The sequence below is a fragment of the Sphaeramia orbicularis genome, chromosome 21 (assembly GCF_902148855.1).
Source record: "Sphaeramia orbicularis chromosome 21, fSphaOr1.1, whole genome shotgun sequence".
NCBI lineage: Eukaryota > Metazoa > Chordata > Actinopteri > Kurtiformes > Apogonidae > Sphaeramia > Sphaeramia orbicularis.
Window position 1 is genome coordinate 29376480 of NC_043977.1, and position 20819 is coordinate 29397298.

Consider the following 20819-nt stretch of genomic DNA (forward strand, 5'->3'; position numbering starts at 1 on the left):
GAATTCCTTGTATGTGTTTACTTATTTGGAAAATAAAGCTGATTCTGATTTTGAAATCCAAATTGATAACACTTTTGAACACTTCAACATTTTGCCGTCATTGTTGCAGGCTGAATCCCATTCTTACTTGGTCCATCTATAAAAATGTGAAGCCTCTACACAGAACTCTTTATTTTTTTTCCAACATTGTATCAACCACAATGCAACATTAGGACTTAGTGCCTTTTTCCTTTGCAAAACTCAGTTTGCATTTGTTTATAATATCTGCTCCAACACATGCCAGTGGATTGCTTTGTTGTTGTTTTTTTTAATTACACAATGAATCAGTTCTGTAAGTTTTGGGGAAAAACTCTTAGCTGTTTTCTTGTACTTGCATAATTTCATAAATGCACCAAATATTACATTATTGTAATGGGAATGCTAAGTTAACAAACCAAATAATATTACTGTGGAGTAACAGAAGGGGTGAAAAAAAAGAATCTATTTTAATTTTGTTATTTTTTTGGGTCAAAAATGTCTTTTCAGATTGTGAAGTTCGCTGACCACTGGGTTAGATGAATTAGGTTCACCACAAAATTGTACAATCAACTCATCAGCATGATATTCATATTAATACCCAAGTATTAATGTGTTTTACAGCTTGTTGTAAGTTTTGCTCTGAAATAACTTACAGTTAATGAGTGAAGTTGTTTTATGAAATTGCATAAAATAGAAAATACCCAAAAAGGAGAATTTCAAATTAAGTACATTCCACTGCTGTAAATAAGTTTAAAATGACAAAGTTCATACATTTTTATTTAGAAAAAATATAATGTGACAGAGCTTCATGTCTAATAACACTCCACTGAACTGGATCACTGGCTGTTCATCAAACTACGTACATTCAGAGTAAAAAGCAGTGGTTGTGTTGGAACAGGGAAATTATTTGACACAAAAGACGCCATTGTATATCTATATATATATATATATGAACCAGTACATGGAATATACTGTAAATTAAAAACAGCTCAGATGTGTAAGCATTTGTACCTGAAAGCTTTTTTTTATCCCCACTATTGCCTCCTCAATCCACGACTGGACATATGGCGGTCACACCTACAGCAGCCGCCTGTACGGACAGAGATCATGTCCAGAACAGAAAACACTCCATCCATAGGAGGCCGAGGCAGTGACAATCCCTCCATTACATCGTCCCACACACCCACAAGGGCGGCACTGAGCTGCATGCAATAAGAAGATTAATGCATTTATGGAAAAGCTGCAGAACCTACATTTAGAGTTGTTGAATAAAAATGAGCAGCGAGGACATCTGCTTAGGAGATAACTACAGGAGCAACTGCTCTTATCCCCTTTAACTTTACACATAGATGTGAATGACAATTCACAACACTGGCAACAGACTATGTAATGCTATGAGTATTACATAATATTAATTAAAATTGAGCATTATGCAACAAAAGGTAGAACTTTACATATACATTTTCATCACATTGCCACGCTAATCCACAGCTTTAAAATCGACACCAGCCTCATAAACTGTAGAAATGAAATTTGCAAATGATATATAGCTTCATGAACCAGGAGAAGAGATACAGCAAATGGACAAAAATACCAGGACACATTAAATCTACAGTTAGCAGGATGCCCTATTCCCACTGAATGGGAATATTATCATGATAAAATATATAATTATTACAATAAATATCAAATCAGTATTTCAAGTATAATAGTTTAAAAGATGATTTTTCTTGTTGAGTGAGAACTGAGGAAACCAGACGGTGACATGTGCTTTCAAATGATTATTTACAGACAGAATGTGACAGAAGCCTCGAGGTTAGACATTACAGACTTTTATAATGATACAATATTTCAACATTAAAATTAATTAAAACCAAACTCTGATGCATTTTGTGCAGACTACCATGTAAACATAGTTAACCCTAAAAACATGTATTGCAACAATATTTATTACAGTATGAATTTATATCATGACATTTGTTCAGCCTCCTGTATTCAATATGTCCCAATACTTTTGTCCATATAGTGTATGTCTTTGTGATTCTTAAAGTTGATTTTGCAATATATCAGGTTACAGATACTAATTAACATGTTAAAAGATGCAATATACTGTATAAGTATTATATTATTTGGCTTTTTGATTAGTTTTCTGAGATTTTTTAAATTGGTTAATAAATATGAAAAGTCCTAAAAATGTAAATTTAATACAGTAATCTTCGATGTTGATTTGAATGAAAAAAATATAGAATTTCCATCTGTGAAAGACATTTTTATCCAAAATGTTCTCTGTTCAGTTGTAAATATAAGCCTTGTATGTCAGAAAACATCATCACTGGATTATCATCAATCACTGAATCACTAACAGTTTTAATAAAAATGTTTCTGAATCAGTCAGTTTCTTGTTTAATAAAGCGGTGCTCTTCCATGTGACTAGTTAGTCCTTGACACTGATGAATACACAGATTGAGTTTACGTCACAGAAGCAGCTCAAGTGAAAATAAAAACGGCCATGTCATTGTCACTGTTGCTGTTCTTTACAGATTACTGAAACAATCAGTTTGACGTACTGGTATTTCAATAGAAAAATATCCCAAATCCTGTATTTGGCAGAGCAGACTCACACCAGAAACCACATAGGTCATCCTTGGCGCTCCTCTGGAAAAAAAAAAAACATCTCATCGGCATTTTAAAAACCTACTCGCTGGTTCCGCAGTTTCATGTGCAAGACACGTCGTAGACATTCATATCTGACAGGAGAACTAAACCAATAATGAGCCACAGCACGAGGAAGCAGAAGAACGACTGGTCTGCCAGAGCTCTTTGACCTCTGACCCCTGACAGCTCTACTTCCTCAGAGTCCAGCAGGGTCCCGTTGCGGAGGCTCTCGGTCCCGTTCCCTATCTCCTCTCGAAGCTCTTGTTGGAGCAGTTTAGAAATGAGGCTGTTGAAGCGGTTCTCCGTGGTGGAGGCGATATCCGAGGAAGCGGTGGTCAGGTTCAGCTCCGCGGGGTCTATGCATGTGCCATTGACCTTGGCGAAGACCACCTCGCTCAGATCCAGCCCCGCCACGGAAGAAGGCGAGGCACAGGGGACGTCCCGCACCAGCTTGTAGCTCTCCATCCAGTCCTTCAGCCACTCCAGACCGCAGTCACACTCCCAGGGGTTCTTGAAGAGGAACAGGCGGCCCAGGAAGTAAATGGGCTGGAAAACCGGGAACGGAAGCGTGGTGAGGTTGTTACTGTTCAGATGAAGCGTGATCAGGCTGGTCAGGTTCTCAAACGCACCCTCCTCAATATTCACCAGCTGGTTCCGGTCCAGGTACAGGATCTCCAGCTCAACCAGGTCGCTGAACCAGGTCCTGGATACGTTGGTCAGCTGATTTCCTCCCAGGTTCAGCATCTTGAGGCGGGTCAGGCCTTTGAAAGCCAGTCTCGGCAGCTCGGACAGGAGGTTGTCATTGAGGTAGAAGTTCTCCAGCCGCACGAGGTCCTGGAAGGCCTGGTCATGGATCACGTTGATGCGGTTCTCTTGCAGGTTCAGGTACCTCAGATGAGACAGAAAAACATATATTAACCCTGTCATGCATGAATTGTGAGAACCTTAGTCAAGATTTTTTTCTTCAGTGTTTTTATTCCTCCTTAGGCATGAAAAAAAACAATGCGATCGAGTTTTTTTTTTTTCCTATGGAGTTACAAAAATATCCATGTACTTAATTTCTGAAGTAAAGAAACATGTTTAAAACCCAATATCAGAAAGTGATACGAAAACAATGAAATAAAAACATTTTTAATGCTGCTAATCTGATGTCTTCTCACATTTTAACATGTTCTAATGCTAGTAATTACTCACTTCATGGAGATAATATGCAAAAAAAAACCTTCTTGTCTAACAAATAGCAATTGATTTACACTTAAACATGTTAGTGCAGATCAGGTTTATCAAGAACGGCAAAGTTCTTGGTCTGAATGTGGTCTGAATGTCAGTGTATGGGATGGTGCGTAAGTGTCCACTGTGTTGGCAGATATGGAACTAAAACAACAAAACCCATGAATATACAAGAGAACAGCTGGAGAAGAACTGTCCACTGGAGTGACCTATGCATGAAAGGGTTAAAGGAGTGATACTTCACTTTTTTGAATGGAATTATGCATTTTAAAAACATTTCCCTGTGGTCTACATAAACTGTAAATGCTATACTTGGGTCTGAATTCTTCATTAATTCAACTCCACAGGTCCATCTTCAACAATATTTCTGACTAATGACACCAGAAAGGTCCTTTTTAGCGCTGGCCCTTTAAATGCAAATGAGCCACATCCTGCCCCACCCCCTCCAGGTTGTTGACCGTCCCGTTCAGCCACTTGTGTTCGTTAATACAACCAACAAATGAACATTTTAGGTAATCGACTCAAAATTTGGACATATTTTCAGTACGGACTACAACCGCTGCTGCTGACAAACAATTATGGCGTACTCAGAGAAATGTTCATCTTGGCCTTATATGTGCAAATGTTGAGACGGAACTAGTTATAAAACGTAACAAATTTAAAAAACGGAATTGTAATGAGTTGTAGAAATCCACTCAATTTTTGCCGGAATGGGTGGGGTGTCCAATCCTGGTCCTCGAGAGCCACTATCCTGCATGTTTTAGATGTTTCCCTCTTCCATCACACCTGACGGTCATTATCAGGCTTCTGCAGAGCTTGGTGATAGGCTTATCATTTGAATCAGGTGTGTTGGAAGAGGGATACATCTAAAACATGCAGGAGAGTGGCTCTCAAGGACCAGGACTGGACACCCCTGGAATATAAAGATAGCTTTGCAGCACCTGGAGGGTTCAAATTCAAACTTTTTGAACTATTAGGGTCCAAATACACAAATAAATATAATAAAAGTGGGTTTAGGAAAATACTAATATTAATATTTAAAGTTATTTTTTGCCATTATCACCATATTCTCCCAGGCTAAGGTGGTTCCTGATGACATAATCCTACCACAGTAATCCATGTGGATCCAGTAGCTATAGATGAATGACAAGTCTATGGTATCACAGATCAGAGATCAAATTCAGCTTAAGCTTGAATCCTTGCCCTTTACGCACTGAAAAACATCCGCATTCCTTGAACCTTCTAAATCTGTCCCGCAACACGAGGCTGAAATATAGACAGGAATATCCCTCCTGATCTTTATTTAAGGTACGATGATTAAAAACATTTCAATAATTCTCTCACACACTAACAAACTGATGATTCTCAGTCTGGTTTTGCTCATGAAGGACTGGACTTTTCATTCATGCTTCTTGTACTATGACCGGTCACTGGGTGTTCTAATGATGTACAAGTATGTGGTAAGTGTGTGTAAATGTATGTATAGGTGTGTATGTGTGTGTGTATATATGTAGGTGTATATGTGTGTATAGATCTGTGTATGAATATGTATTTACATATATGTGTTATTGTATTATGTGTTTATGTAAATCATATTATATTTGTTCATAATAATATAAAACCAGAAACCTAATTATTTACTAGTAAGTACCAGTCATATTATAGTATATAGTATAGATATGCTTAGACTAGGAAGGTTATTGTTGTTATTAATTATATAAGGAGAAGGGGTGGGAGTTTATAAGTTGTACTTCTTCTCACTCCTTTTCGAATATGTATTATATGTCTTATGTTTAAGTGTTTTGTTTATTTATTTTCTTCTGTTTGACATTCATGTTCGAAATAAATACATCAACCAATCAATCAATCAATCAATCAATCAATCAATCAATCAATCAATCAATCAGACCGGTCCACATGACCTATTTCATATCACAGTTTTATTATGTTTATTCTATTATTTTAACTCATTATTACCACTAAAGTACTATTGCCTCAACTTTTTCTTGATTGTGTTGCAGCCTGAATGTGATGAACGGTCATATGATGTTGAAGTATACGGTGAAAACAGATTTGGATGAAATTTTCAGGGTTTGTTGGAAATGGGATAAGGAAGAAATGATTAAATTTTGGTGGTGATCGGGGGTGGGGGGGGGCCCACGGGGGGGCCCATTTCCAACAAACCCTGAAAATTTCATCCAAATCTGTCCATAACTTTTTGAGTTATGTTGCACACTAACGGACAGACAAACAGACAGACAGACAAACAAACAAACAAACCCTGGCAAAAACATAACCTCCTTGGCATGGGGGGGGGGCCCACAGGGGGGGCCACTGATCAGCCTTGGCGGAGGTCTGCGCTCTCCGAGTGCTTCTAGTTTTAAATGTCATTTTCTGCTTTGTTTTTGTTTTTGAGGAGATTTATTGATAACACTGGTCAACAACAAATTTATTGTTTAAGTTTTTTGAGCTGATTTAGGATCATTTTGGTGTGCTGAATCCAAAAATCACATTAATTTTGCTCAATCAGGTCAACTTTCTGAACTATGCTACATATTGTTTTTTTTTTTAACATTTTTGCTTACATTTATGCACATTTTCACATCATATGATACAAAATTCTTTCATATTTCTTGCAATAAACGAGTTCTGAAGATTTTACTTTTGCCAATTTATGATTAATGTTTTTTTTAATATTACAGGTGAATGAAATGGCTTCGACTAGAAGATCTTGCAAAAATAAGTCTGACGTATTCTGCTACATCTGCGGTGAATACACCATTGTACCTAACAGGAATCCTGTTAGAAAATGATTTTTTTTTCTCTTAAAACCTATTTTGGGTGAGAACTATATAAAAATTCAACTGATAAAGTCACAAAAATGTAATCAATTTTGTGAGGAGACCAAATTTTTCAAAATCAAATTAGCAAAAAAACCTGACCTGATTGAGAAAAACAGATGTCATTTTTGGATTTAGTGGTGCAAAATGGTCCTAATTCAGTTGAAAAATCCTAGACAACTTGCAAAAAACATTTTTTTGTAACCCAGTGTTATTTGCTACAGTCTTTTTGCATTTCATTCAATCTATCCTTTTCCTTAAGGAACGCCTGATTATTTTTTTCACATGTACATCATCACTTTTTTTTTTTTTTTGCTTTTGACATTCTGTAGGGCCCACCAATAAAGATTTTTTCTGTAAAATATGCTGTATTCATTCTGTTTACAATGAAAAACTGTTTTTTTTTCTCTATTACTGTGCCAACTATTTGCTATAGAGGACAGTATAAAGGCTTAATTTATATTTCACATATATGAACCAGGTTTCTATCTTTATCAGCCATAAATTAAACCTGATTTATCTGGATTTTTACCTCCGCCAAGGAGGTTATGTTTTTTGCCAGGGTTTGTTTGTTTGTTTGTCTGTCCGTTAGTGTGCAACATAACTCAAAAAGTTATGGACAGATTTGGATGAAATTTTCAGGGTTTGTTGGAAATGGGCTAAGGAAGAAATGATTAAATTTTGGTGGTGATCGGGGGGCCCACGGGGGGGGCCCACTGATCAGCCTTGGCGGAGGTCTGCGCTCTCCGAGTGCTTCTAGTTACTTTTTTTTAATGTTTATTAAATATGTATCACTTCTAGTTTCTTTGTTTATATTAAAGCTGTAGAATCCAAATTTTTCTAAATGTGATTTTCAGTTACAACACTAAACTTCTTCTACATTTTTATTGTTACACAGACCATCAGTACTGATTTAGCACCAGTTACAGTCTGTGACTCACTTGAGGCTGCCCAGACCCAGTAGGGAGTTGTAAGCCACCGCCTCGATCTTGTTCCTCTCCAGGTAGATGTGCGTCAGGTTCTCCATGCCTCTGATGGCTCCAGGGATCCTTCGGAAGTTGTTTTGGAAGCAGAGCAGCTCCTTGAGTGCAATCTGCTCGATGAAGATACGGTCAGGGATGCTGAACAGGTTACAGTCCGATAAATCGAGGCGAACCAGCTTTTTCAGGCCCGTGAAGGTCCGCGTGTGAAGGTAGCTGATGTACTCGTTATGGGCCATTTTCAGCTCCACTAGGTTTGAGAGGCCCTGCAGACAGAGAGGACATGAATACTGAAAGAGGAGAAGAGGCCTGATGGGGTTCACACACAGACCTGTTTGATGTACCAGATCAAGGGTGTCAAACATGTGGCTCGTGGGCCGAATGTGGCCTGTGGAATGAATTTATAAAGTGCAAAACTGACACTGAAGACATTAACCCTTTCATGCATGAACTATGAGAACCTTAAAGGGTCAAAACACAGTAGTATCCAGTCAGAGAGCGAACTTTAATCGATTGCCATTCCAACATTTATTTCAATATAAAGTACAAGGGGTTGGACAAAATAATGGAAACACCTTCACCTCAAGATGATAATGCCCCAATCCATACAGCTAGAATTGTTAAAGAATGGCATGAGGAACATTCTAATGAAGTTGAGCATCTCGTATGGCCGGCACAGTCCCCAGACCTCAACATTATTGAGCATTTATGGTCAGTTTTAGAGATTCAAGTAAGACGTCAATTTCCACCGCCGTCGTCTCTAAAAGAGTTGGAGGGTATTCTAACTGAAGAATGGCTTAAAATTCCTTTGGAAACAATTCACAAGTTGTATGAATCAATACCTCGGAGAATTGAGGCTGTAATTGCCGCAAAAGGCGGACCTACACCATATTAAATTATATTTTGTTGATTTTTTTAAGGTGTTTCCATTATTTTGTCCAACCCCTGTAGCTCCTTGTTTTGGATAATCCCTTATGGTCCAACTAAAGCAAAAATGAATGTAAAAGTAAAAATGTGGGTCAAATTGTCTCTAAAATGTCCCGTCAGAGAGATTTTGAATACCGCGTTTTGACCCTAATCAAGATATTGAGTGTTTTTATTTTTCTTTAGGCATGAAAAAAGCAATGCGATTGAAAAAATTTTTATGTACCTATTTTTCATGGAGTTGCAAAAATATCCACTCAGCTTGACATCATGCATTTAATTTTTTAAGCAAAGAAACGTGTATTTACTGATATACAGGGTGTCCCATAAGTCTCCATACATAGGAGACATAATACATTCCATACATATATGGTTCTAACATGTATTTCTTTATATTTCTTCTTTATAGTTCTTCAGCAGACACGCATTGAAATGTGTTCCTGACAAAATGGCAGTCATATAGAGCATATTATATAAATAAAAATGGTTTATGTCAAGAAACGTTTATTTTTTCCTATGTATGGAGACTTATGGGACACCCTGTACTGAGTGAAAACTACAAAATAATTTTTGTAAATGCTGCTAATCTGGTGTTTTGTCACATATTAACATACTGTAATATTAGTTATTACTCACTTTATAAAGATAATGTGCAAAAAAAAAAACTTTTTGTTTAAGAAAAATGGTTATTTACAGTCTATTAACAATAACAAGCAATTGATTTACACTCAAACATGTTAGTGCAGATCAGGTTTATCAAGAACAGCAAAGTTACAGTAATGGTGTGAATTGCAATGCATGGGATGATGCATAGGTGTCCACTGTGTTGGCTGATTTGGAACTAAAACAACAAAATCCATGAATACACAAGAGAACAGCTGTGGAATAGATGTCTACTGTAGTAGCCAGTGTGCATGAAAGGGTTAAATGTTAAGGCTGTTTTATGTTGTTTTAGTTCAGGGACCTAATGCGATCTCAAGTAAAATAATAACCTATAAATAATGACAACTCCAAATATTCTCCTTGGTTTAATGTGAAAAAAGTAAAAAATGACATTATGAAAATAAAACTCTGTTCACAATAAAATGTAATTAACCTGAACAAATATGAACAACCTGAAATTGCGAAAAATAAAAAAAGTGAAATTTTAACCATATTATATTACATTATATGTTACCAATTGTTTCGTGCATTTGTACATCCACTATGAGCTATAATTTGTGTTAATAATAAACTAAGATGTAATGTTATTAAAAGAAATTTCAAATTGTACACAGTTGTTCAGGTTATCCACATTTTCATATGTGATTTTACTTTTTTCACACTAAAACAAAGAGGAAATATTTTTGAGTTATTATTTATAGGTTATTATGCCTATGGTTTAACTTTTCAGGCCCACTTGAGATCATATTGGGCTGAATGTGGCTCCTGAACTAAAATGAGTCTGATACCCCAGTCCCAAATAACACTACCTTCAGCTAAACAAAACAAAAAACAAAAAAAATTTCATACTTCAGCATCACAAAGACATAATATTTTACCATAGTGGTTTCTAATTATTCACATTATGTTGTTATTAGATCAAATTTTCTATTTAGATTTTATTTTTAATCAGTCTTGGGGAAAGACATGATGTACACCTGCAAAAAAGTAAAGAAAACATCAATCATTGTTTATTAAAGATCCAGTTTTCTGCAAAGACATTTTATTCTTGTTCACGATGAACTCAAAACATGGCTCAAAACTAGGCGCTAACAGCAGAAATTAGAAATAAAATCAAATTAAAACTGATGGAATTTTAGATTGTGTTACACTGTTCACTGTACTTTCTCTTCAGTTCAGAAAGCTCTTCTTATTTATTTACGTATTTATTTATTTATCCATTTATTTATTTATGGCTGTCAAAATTATTTTTTTTCACTGTTAGTTTTAGTTTCAGTCTTAGCTTTTGTTAATAAGAAGAACCTAGAGTTTTATTTTTGCAACTTTGGAATTATTCATCACAAAATATTATTTTTATATAAATTACTAAGAAAGTTTTTAAACCCTCCACCAGAGCAACTTATTCATTCTGATTAAAAAGGATAAAACATTACTATTTTATTACTTTTTAAAATTACTTTATTAATTTATTTTATTACTATATTATTTATGTCAGATGTAGTTGTTTGCGTTAAAACCAGCAGAGATCTAAATCAGTAAATAAATTCCAGAAGTGGACACTAGAGGAAAAGGGTGATGTTTGTTCTGGATATAAATGTGAATATGTTATGTAATGTAAACTAGACACTAGGATTCAGGGTTATCATATATTAAAACTAAATAAAAACTACTATAAACAATGTAATACAAACTAATAGAATTGCACATAACATCAGCTTTTCAGATTAGCAGGTATTTCCCCAGCGTTAATGGTTCATGGTATTCAGGAATGGAATGGGATCTATTTTTAGAAATCATACATTCATATAACATTTATGTAACTTATGTATCATTTACTATCTTTTATTATATCTTTTTCAGGTTTTCTAAATCTACAATTCAAAATAAATGGAAGAAAACCTGAAAACTACATAAAAATGTAAATAATTTATTCCTCAAAATGAAAATAGAAGCACCTCCGCACACACAAAAGTAAACTGGAATGAAAGACCTTAAATATATGAACTGCATCCTTCAGACATCCCCAGTGTTCTGTGCAATCATGCGGGGAGATGGATGTTGACCATTCTCATGTTTTTTGGAAATGTTCAAAACTTTCAGAATATTGGGAAATGATCTACAATATCCTATGTCAAGTATTAGGGTACACAATTCCAAAGAAACCTGAAATTCTTTATTTGTGCAACTTTAGCGATGGCACTATATATGAATGCGATAAGTATTTGGTAAAGGTGATGTTGATAGCTGCAAAAAAATGTATAACAAGGAAATGGGGGAAGATGAAAGGATCAATGGATAACTACAATTGAGGACATATTTCTAACGGAAAAACTACCACACAGATTGAGACTACAAGAACCACAAATGAGCAAAAAGTGGAAAAAATGGACATTATATAAGCAAAATAATTGGTAAGACTGTGCTACCCAGACATGTTCAGGTTGTTGTGTTTTCATTTTGATGTTTTTTTTTAATTACAGGGTGGAGAAGCAAAATTTACAATATTTTTAGGCAGGGATTGAAAGACAGTGTATGACCAATTAGTTTATTGAAAGTCATGGGAATTTATTTGCCACAAGAAAATGTACATAATAGAAAATGTTTTTATTCTATGTGTCCTCCTTCTTTCTCAATAACTGCCTTCACACACTTCCTGAAACTTGCGCAAGTGTTCCTCAAATATTCGGGTGACAACTTCTCCCATTCTTCTTTAACAGTATCTTCCAGACTTTCTCCTAATAGTTTTGCTCATAGTCATTCTCTTCTTTCCATTATAAACAGTCTTTATGGACACTCCAACTATTTTTGAAATCTCCTTTGGTGTGACGAGTGCATTCAGCAAATCACACACTCTTTGACGTTTGCTTTCCTGATTACTCATATGGGCAAAAGTTTCTGAAAAGGTATGGATAATAGTGTTAGGTATGATTATGACATCAGTATATGTTTGGTTTCAAAACAGTTGACGTAGTGCCTGCTGAGAAAAAACAACTAAATGTTCATTGTAAGTTTTGCTTCCCCACCCTGTAATAAAATATAAGTTACAAAAAAAAACAAAAACAAATGAGTGACAGAGGAGGTGCATGGAGCCGGACCGGGCCAGACCTTGAACGCTCCGGGGGTGATGAAGGAGATGTTGTTGTGGTCCAGGGACAGAGACTTGAGGGACGGCAGGGTCCCGAAGGCCCGTTCTGACAGGAACTTGAGTCTGTTCTTGTCCAGGTTGATGGCGGAGGCCTCGCAGGGGAACTCTTTGGGCAGCTCAGCCATGCTGGAGCGGTCGCACAGCACGCTGCAGCTCCTCTCCTGGGTGCAGGAGCAGGAGGCGGGACAGGCCCGGACACAGGCCCAGCGGGACAGCACCGCCTGGGGCAGCAGACACAGGACAGAGACTGGAAGAGACGCAGAGGGACGCATCAGAACCACTGAGTCCAGAAGACACGTCTGAAATAGTCAGGAGTTCACCGTTTAAGTCTGCCAGGTTATCAATATGAGTATTAGTAGTATTGTTAGTATTAGTTGTAGTGGTAGTAGTAGAGTTATTATCATGTTTTTGTTAAATTTGTGTTTCAGTAGTTTTATACTGTTTATAGGAATTGGCTAATTTTAGCTGTTATTTAATTTTTCATGTTAGTTTTAGTTGGAGCAGGATGAAGAAAACCCTTAACTCAGGGGTGTCAAACTCATGTTAGTTCAGGGACCACATGAAGCCCAATATGACCTGCAGTGGGCCGGACCATTAAAATAATAACATAATAATACATAAATAGTATCAATTCCAAAATCTGTATGTCTAATTTCTATGTTTTAGAGTGAAAAAAGTAAGATTATATTATCAAAATTTCTATATCTACAAACTATCTTTTAAAAAAATATGGAAAAACATGAACCATGACCAAAATGAAATTTATTACGAAAAAAAAAGGGCAATTTTAACAATTTATGCCATTATTTGGCCTCAGCTTCTCATTTTTACATGTTCATTACAACATACAGATCACAGTGGATCTACAAATGCACAAAATATGAAATAATAGACAGAATATTGGTAAAATTACTCTTAATTCTCTTCAGACATTTCAGATTGTTCATATTTGTTCAAGTTTTTCACATTTTTTATAAAAGGCTAGTTTGTAAATGTTAACATTTTTGTGTAGTTTTACTTTTTTTACACTAAAACAAAGAGAAAAATATGTGGTTTTCATTATTTATACTTTATTATAATAGTATTTTACTGGTCTGACCACTTTAGATGGAATTGAACTAAATTTATTTTGACATCCTTGATTGTTAACATCTTCAGTGTAAATTTTGTATTTCACTAATTCATCCCAGGGGCCGGATTTGGCCCCTGGGACACATGTTTGAAACCCCTGCCTTAACCCATAAAGACCCAGTGTTGCTTTTGTGGCAGTTCAATTTTTTTTTCTCTATATTTAACTCTGAAGTGATTTATCACAATTTATTATGCCATAATCCTCTGTATGTTGTGTTTTTTCAGTGAACATCAGGTATTTTTCTATATTTAATTTACTGACCATGTAGATGTTCATAAAAGCTCAAATTAAACTTGAGGGTGATTAAATCAAAAACAGAGAAAACTGAAGAAAAATTGACTTTTTCAGCAACATGTATCACTAACTGAACATAAACTTCAGATTCAGATTCAGACAATTTTATTTATCCCATATGGGCAATTCATATGCAGCTTACCACAGACATCAGCCCACATCCAAAGTGCAATGTAACAATGCAATGTAAAGTCCTGGTGCATCTATAGCCTGTCCGTCCATGGGAGTGGATCTCTCCTTCACTGTGGTTCTCCCCGAGGTTTCTCCCTTTTCCCACTGGGTTTTGAGTTTTTCCTTGCCGAGAAGGAGGGTCTAAGGACGGGGGATGCCCTGGACACTACTCATTTTCTTGCTGTTCATTTGACTGTTGTTTACTCTAACTGACTCTGTAAAGCCCTTTGAGATAACCTTGTTGTGATATTGGGATATACAAATAAAGTTGAATTGAATTGAATTGAATTAACAAACATAAATAAATCAGTGCACAAATACAGGACTATTGAAAGCAACTACGAATAAATGCATTTAAATAATCAACAATAAATAATCAATAAATACCAATGCAGACTAAAAGACTAAAAGACCCTATTGGTTCTGCTAATATTTAAAAAAAGAAAAAAACAACAACAAAAATCATATAAAATGACTAAAATCCAGTGTCTTCATCCACTGTTATTTATCAAACTGTGTGGGTTTTACTAGTGAATCAATGTTGTAGAAGATGACGGTGTTTCCACAATAACTACGAAGCCTCTGAACATCCAAATGGGTCATATCTGATGACCATAAAAGATGGCAAACTGCATTTTACACCAATTATTTACATGTATTGATAGGATTAGTGGATCAGACGTTATTAAACATTTTAGATCAGTAGATGGTTTTGGTCGTCGGTGGCTGTTTGGGTCTTTATGGGCTAAGACTGAGTCATTTGTATACAATTAAACTTTAATTTCACTGCATCAGTTGTTTAATATGATAATTTCCATAATTATATTTAATGGTTGTATGGTTTTATTGCCTTGACTTTCATTGATTTCATTATCATTATCCTTTTTTTTTTTTTTTTTTTTTTTAATCTTTCTTTGCCACTCAATCAAGCAATTAATGAGTATTTTTGAGAAATTATGAGGAAAGCTCCAGTGAGAAATTTTAAGATACCCCCTCTGTCAAATTAATGTAAATCCAGTGTTTGAAGCTACATAACGTCCACAGCTGTAGTTGGTCCTCAGTGGGCATCTGCAAATTTTATTTTTAAGCTTCTTGTTCTTGATTTACTATGTTTGTTTTTTTTTGTTTTTGTTTTTTTTTTGCATTTTTGCGCATAAAAACTACATTATTGTTCTATTTTAAAAGTTTTGTTATGAGAGGATTCACAAAACACCACCTGTGACTTGAGTCTTTAACAAACTTGGCCTAAAATAATGTACCTTTTGTAGACATTTAAAAACACAATTAAGAAACATGGAGAACACCCTGAATTTAACATGCATGCAGTGTTTTGAAAGGTGTTCAACTCACTTATTATTTTTTATTTTTTGTTTTTACTTTGATTAAAAAATGGAAGCTAAAACTAACATTTTTATCTTATGTTACACGCTGTTGCAGTTGCAGATGAACAGAACAGAGACACTGATGAACTCATGAGCAAACGAAAGCATTTTTGCAGAAAAACTGGCATAAGTTCTCTAAATGGACATTGGTATATTGAAGCTGTTGTCATGGATGTCAGCAGTAATGCAAACAGAAAACAGCACAAAACACACTACAACACAAGCTACACATAAGTACATGAACATACAGAAGTATTAAATGTTGATTTTATTGCAGAAAATAATAATAGTTACCCTAATTAATGTTTTTTTTCTTTAACCCATAAAGACCCAAACGTCCACTTGTGACCAAAATCATGTAGTGATATACAAAGTTAAATAACTGTTGATCCATTAATGTTATCAGTACGTGTAAATAATTGGTGTAAAATACAGTTTGTCTTCTTTTCATGGTCATCAGATATGACCCATTTGGACATTCAGAGGCTCCGTAGTTACCGTGGAAACACTGTCATCTTCTACAACACAGGTGTCAATCAAACATGCGGCCCGGGGGCCAAAACCGGCCCGCCAAAGGGTCCAATCCGGCCCATGGGATGAATTTGCAAAATGCAAGTTAGGGCATCAAACTCAAAAATAATATCCTAATAACCTTTAAATAATGACAACACCAATTTTTTCTCTTTGATTTAGTGCAAAAAAAATAAAATTATGAAAATGTTTACATTAACAAATTATCCTTTAATAAAATGTGAATACCCTAAAATGCCTGAAGTAAATTAAGTGCAATTTTAACAATACTCTGCCTGTTACTGAATGTTTTGCGCCTTTGTAAAATCTGATCTGTAAAATGCATATGTAGAAATGATAAGTCGAGGCAGAATATTGATAAAATTGTAATCACATTTCTTAACAAATTTCTTTTTTTTTTCAGGTTATTCACATCCTTTTTGTTTGGATAGTTTGTAAATGTAAATATTGGCATAACTGAATGTTTTTTTTTGCACTAAAATAATTTGGAGTTGTCATTATTTATTGGCTATCATGCTATTATTTTACTGGTCCAACCCACTTCAGATTAAATTGGGCTGAATGTGGCCCCCAGAAGAAAATTAGCTTGACACCCCTGTTCTACAACCAGTAAAACCCATGGAGTTGGATCAATGACAGTGGATGGAGATGGGTTTTTTTTCTGTTCAGTTGATATATTTTACTGAAAAAGTTACATTTTCTTACATTTTCTCTGTTTTTGATAAAATAACTCTTCACTTTAATATAAGCTTTTATGGACATCAATGATAATCAGCAAATTAAATCTAGGAAAATACCTGATTTTCATTTAAGAATGCAAAAATACTGAACATAATATTAGAATAAATGGTGGTAAATCACTTAAGAAAAGTAAAAAAAAAAAGAGAAAAAATAATTTAGGAACTGCCACAAACGTAACACTGGGTCGTTATGGGTTAAAGGGTGCAGAGGTTGAATTTTAAACCCTCAAAGTCAAAAATTCAGCAAAAACGTACTGAAATAAGTGAATGAAGTAAATCAATATGCATTTAGTGCAGTTTCCCAGACTGTAATGATTGAATGTTTGCAGTAAGGACGTCGGCGGAGTAATAATTTGATGCCAGAGTCACGTTGACTGGCAGGTTGAGGACTAAACTGCCTCTTTTCCAGCTGCTGCTGAAACGATGATGTGATTAAGAAAGGACAGCTTACACAGAGATTAGCTCCACAACAATAGGTATTGTCTAGGGCTGCCTGGGATTTCACAGTTCATGTCAACTCCAGTTTGAACCAGACTTCGATCGATCGGTCTGAAGTTTTCTATGAAGACAAAGCTGCTGTTTTTTTCCAGTTGTTTCACTGGAAAAAGCTCTTATTTTGCAGAAGAAACCAGTCTTAACTATGGGATTGAGTGATGACTGACAGAGAAGTGAAATTCCTTATGTAGGCCAACTGTGAGGCAGTTTTTACAGCTGAAGAGGGAAAAGAGAACAGTAAAGCAAAGAGATTGACACTGACCAGTGAAAGTGATGGCGGTCATTACTGTTGTCTCTCATGTGGGACATGCCAGGATTAACGGGCTGAAATGGCACAAAAAAGAGCACTTGTGATAAGCTACAGCATTATTATGAATTACAGCTCTGGAAAAAAATAAATAAATAAAGAGACTCTTTTACTCCACAGAAATATGTGTCATTTTGAGTCAATTTTGGCTCATTTTAAAATCTACAACCATATTTCTTCCAAATTCCAAGTGAATATATAGACATTTAGAACATTTATTTGCAGTAAATGACAACTGTGATACCTTGAATAGCTTGTTTGACTTTGGAAAAGTTCAGAAATAACTGTTTGGTGGAATTTTTATTCAGTTTTCATGCATTTTTTCATGCTCTAATCCAGTCTTTGACAATTTATTCCACTTGTGGCACATTAGTTTTCCTCTTGATCACATTCCAGGGGATTCCCATGAGAGCCAGGTCTCTACATGTCAAATTGTTTTTTTCCAGAGCTGCGTATAAAAACATGATACACCCAGTTATTGGAGTTATCTACAACTGATCTAACTTCAAAGATGTCATTTTCATTTTGCTTATAAATGATACAAATGTCTTTATTTAACCAAGTCATAGTCTCACTGAGATGTGAATGGACAAGAGAGCAGCTAAGACATGGCTACAACAATAAAATAATAATAATAATAATAAAGACAGCATCCACATCTCACAAATGTCTAGTTATGTGCAATAAAAGCTGATGAACTAATTAGGCAACATCTAAATATAGGAACAATTTCACTGACCAAGACTACTTTGTTCTCCAAAAAAAATTACATTCCCCCAAGGTAAAGAGCTCAGACAGTTTCAGGTCATTCTATGAAGTATATGAGGAAGACGGTAGGAGACATATTGGACATTTTGTCTCAGGGCATCGATATTTATAGCACAGACCAGACTGAATTAGACTTTTACACACACACACACACACACACACACACACACACATATATATATACAGTTAGAAAGGAATTAACCAAAGTAGAGGTTGATAGATATATGCAAAAGAGGAAAAAGAAATGGGTATAGTGTATGTGAAGGTTGTGATAAAGCTGGAGTCAGCAGAAATTTAATGCAAAGTGTAAAACGTCACCTTTTCATGACGTTTAAATGAGATATTAACATGCAAAATATACAAGCACAGCGATCTGACATTCTCTGCAATATGCTGAGTGGTTGTTATGGAATTGGAAGTGGAAGAATGCCTACCCCAGCTTTAATCCAGCACCTACATACTGTACGTGCGAATAAACAAACATACCTGCAGATCTTTCCAGACAGTTGCATCCATGTGTGTTGAAAGCCACTTTCGACATATTGCATGGGTCCATCCTGCTCATCCCATATCAGTCCACACAGAGCACCTCCAGCGACATAACTGACTCCTCCAGAAGACCCGTACGAGGCCGTGTTTGTGCGTTCAATCCCTCTCCGCCGTTGCTGATTTTGCCGTGTTTCTGTGTGTTCAACATAAACACACACCCAGAAAAGCCATCTCTTAATGGCAGTCAAATCCCCTGGATGGAGAGATGGAGCGAGGGATGGATGAATGGATGGATGGATGGATGGAGATGGGCGGTTGGCGGGATTACAGAAGTAATGCGAAGCTCTCAGCCCCAACGACTGAGGCGGAGCAGTAACTTAGAAACACACAGATTACACCCCGAGCAATACACACATGCACACACAAAGCATGAAGTTAAATATAAAAGTTGTCAGAAATGCAGATGTTGAAATGGATTAGGGGATGAGTGGGCCATCAGTGGTGTGATCTGATGTGAGAGATGATCGATACAATTTGCAGAATGAGATTAGTTTGAGTCTTGAAGCTGTATGGACCAGTTCTGCACTCAGCACATCCAAATGCCCTAAAAACCCTATTTTATAAAAGAAAGAAAAAAATGACACAGAAATTATACAACAAGGCTCTAATGGGTGTCACTGGCTCGGTTGTTACGAAACAGCACATTAGGGACCATGTGACCTTTCGGGAGTAACATGCAGACCTCCCAAAATCTAGGTAAACATGGCTTTCACGCAGGATGAGAGATGTAACCACTGTTCCCCCCCCATGTCTGTGTCTAAAAGGCTTCTAAGTACACGCCATCTGTGGAGGCATAAAATACAGGTCAGCATTCACTTCATAATTGTACCCATTTTATCAGAAAATCTTGACAAAAAAGGAGATCGGTCTTTTACAATGTTCAATGTTGAGAAAACACGGAAAAATCTTGTCTACAGAGTACTTTTAGAGGCGTCTATTATGTGTTATTGTTTGGTTTGAGCACTTCAAGGCTCTAAAATCAGGTCATCTAAGAGACAAAGTGCGATGAACTCAAAACCAAGGCTACAATTCCTCCATTTTACACAGCTGTGCTCATTTGCCATAAAGGATTAAAATGTCAAAAATTCTCCTTCTGTAGTAAAATGAATTCTAGAAACGTCCTGATGGATTTGCTGGAAAATGCATTGTCATAAAATAAAAGCTGAAAACAGGCCTGATCTCATGAAAAGTTTATGATACAGAGATAAGTAGTTGTCACTGGAAAGCAATGCCGCAACCATATGATCTTATAGAATATGACGCATTATTGTAGATTAAAGTACCAACAGTGGATAAAGTAGTTCAGATGAGCTCAGACTTAAACATATGCAGCAGTGAAGTGCAACATACACATTAGTGCATCAGTAATATGAACACAAAGAGCATAACAGTGACATGGATCACATTACTGCACCATGAATACTTTACTTTTGCATTTTATTGATAGTACTTGAATATTTTTTTTACTTCAATGAGGTTTTCAGTGCAGATCTCTGTTGGATGTTCAAACATATCCAATAGTGATTCTGTGGATTGTGGTACTAACTTGTCCTTATCAACCATATTTGTTACTGTACACAACATACTCCACATTACCACCACTGGTCTACAATTTACAAATCATCTGACTCGGGGATTAAATGTGTTAAGTCTTACATTAACATGAATTGGAAAACCAATGACAAAAGTACTGGTTAGCTAATGTTTTCTATGTATATAATAGATTACATATATATATATATGGGTTTAAGTACATTTATACAATAGATTTATAAATCTGAGTGAACGTATTGTAAAGTGCAGACTGTTTTGAAGTTGATGTGAAAACTCCAAAGATAAACATTCCTTATGAGTAAAACCCATTCCCATTAGGTCTCAGTATTCCACATTTTAACCCAAAACTGTATTTTGTAAACTACAGCCAACTAACATGGCTAATTTCTTTACTTTTTGCATTTTACTTGTAGACCAGTACAATTTGAAACAAAACGGAGA

At 35.8% G+C, this 20819-nt stretch overlaps 1 protein-coding gene and 1 long non-coding RNA gene across 2 annotated transcripts; both read right to left on the reverse strand.

The window, feature by feature from the left end:
• Positions 1 to 763: 763 nt before the first annotated feature.
• nyx (nyctalopin) lies at positions 764 to 20241 on the reverse strand. Its single transcript, XM_030124791.1, has 5 exons — positions 18762 to 20241; positions 17463 to 17524; positions 12416 to 12702; positions 7685 to 7989; positions 764 to 3562 (listed from the first exon to the last, which is right to left on the reverse strand). Exons 2-5 carry the CDS (start codon positions 17482 to 17484, stop codon positions 2734 to 2736), a joined length of 1443 nt encoding a protein of 480 aa, XP_029980651.1. The 5' UTR covers positions 17485 to 17524; positions 18762 to 20241; the 3' UTR covers positions 764 to 2733.
• LOC115412347 (uncharacterized) lies at positions 7054 to 7672 on the reverse strand. Its single transcript, XR_003934336.1, has 2 exons — positions 7508 to 7672; positions 7054 to 7275 (listed from the first exon to the last, which is right to left on the reverse strand). It is a non-coding gene; the product is annotated as an uncharacterized LOC115412347 (long non-coding RNA).
• Positions 20242 to 20819: the final 578 nt, after the last annotated feature.

Coding starts and splice junctions, on each gene's coding strand:
- nyx (XM_030124791.1), bottom strand. CDS start 17,484: ATGACCGCCATCACTTTCACTG. Junction 7,990..12,415: donor TCACCCCCGGAGCGTTCAAG/GTCTGGCCCGGT, acceptor CTCTGTCTGCAG/GGCCTCTCAAACCTAGTGGA. Junction 3,563..7,684: donor CTGGGTCTGGGCAGCCTCAA/GTGAGTCACAGA, acceptor GTCTCATCTGAG/GTACCTGAACCTGCAAGAGA.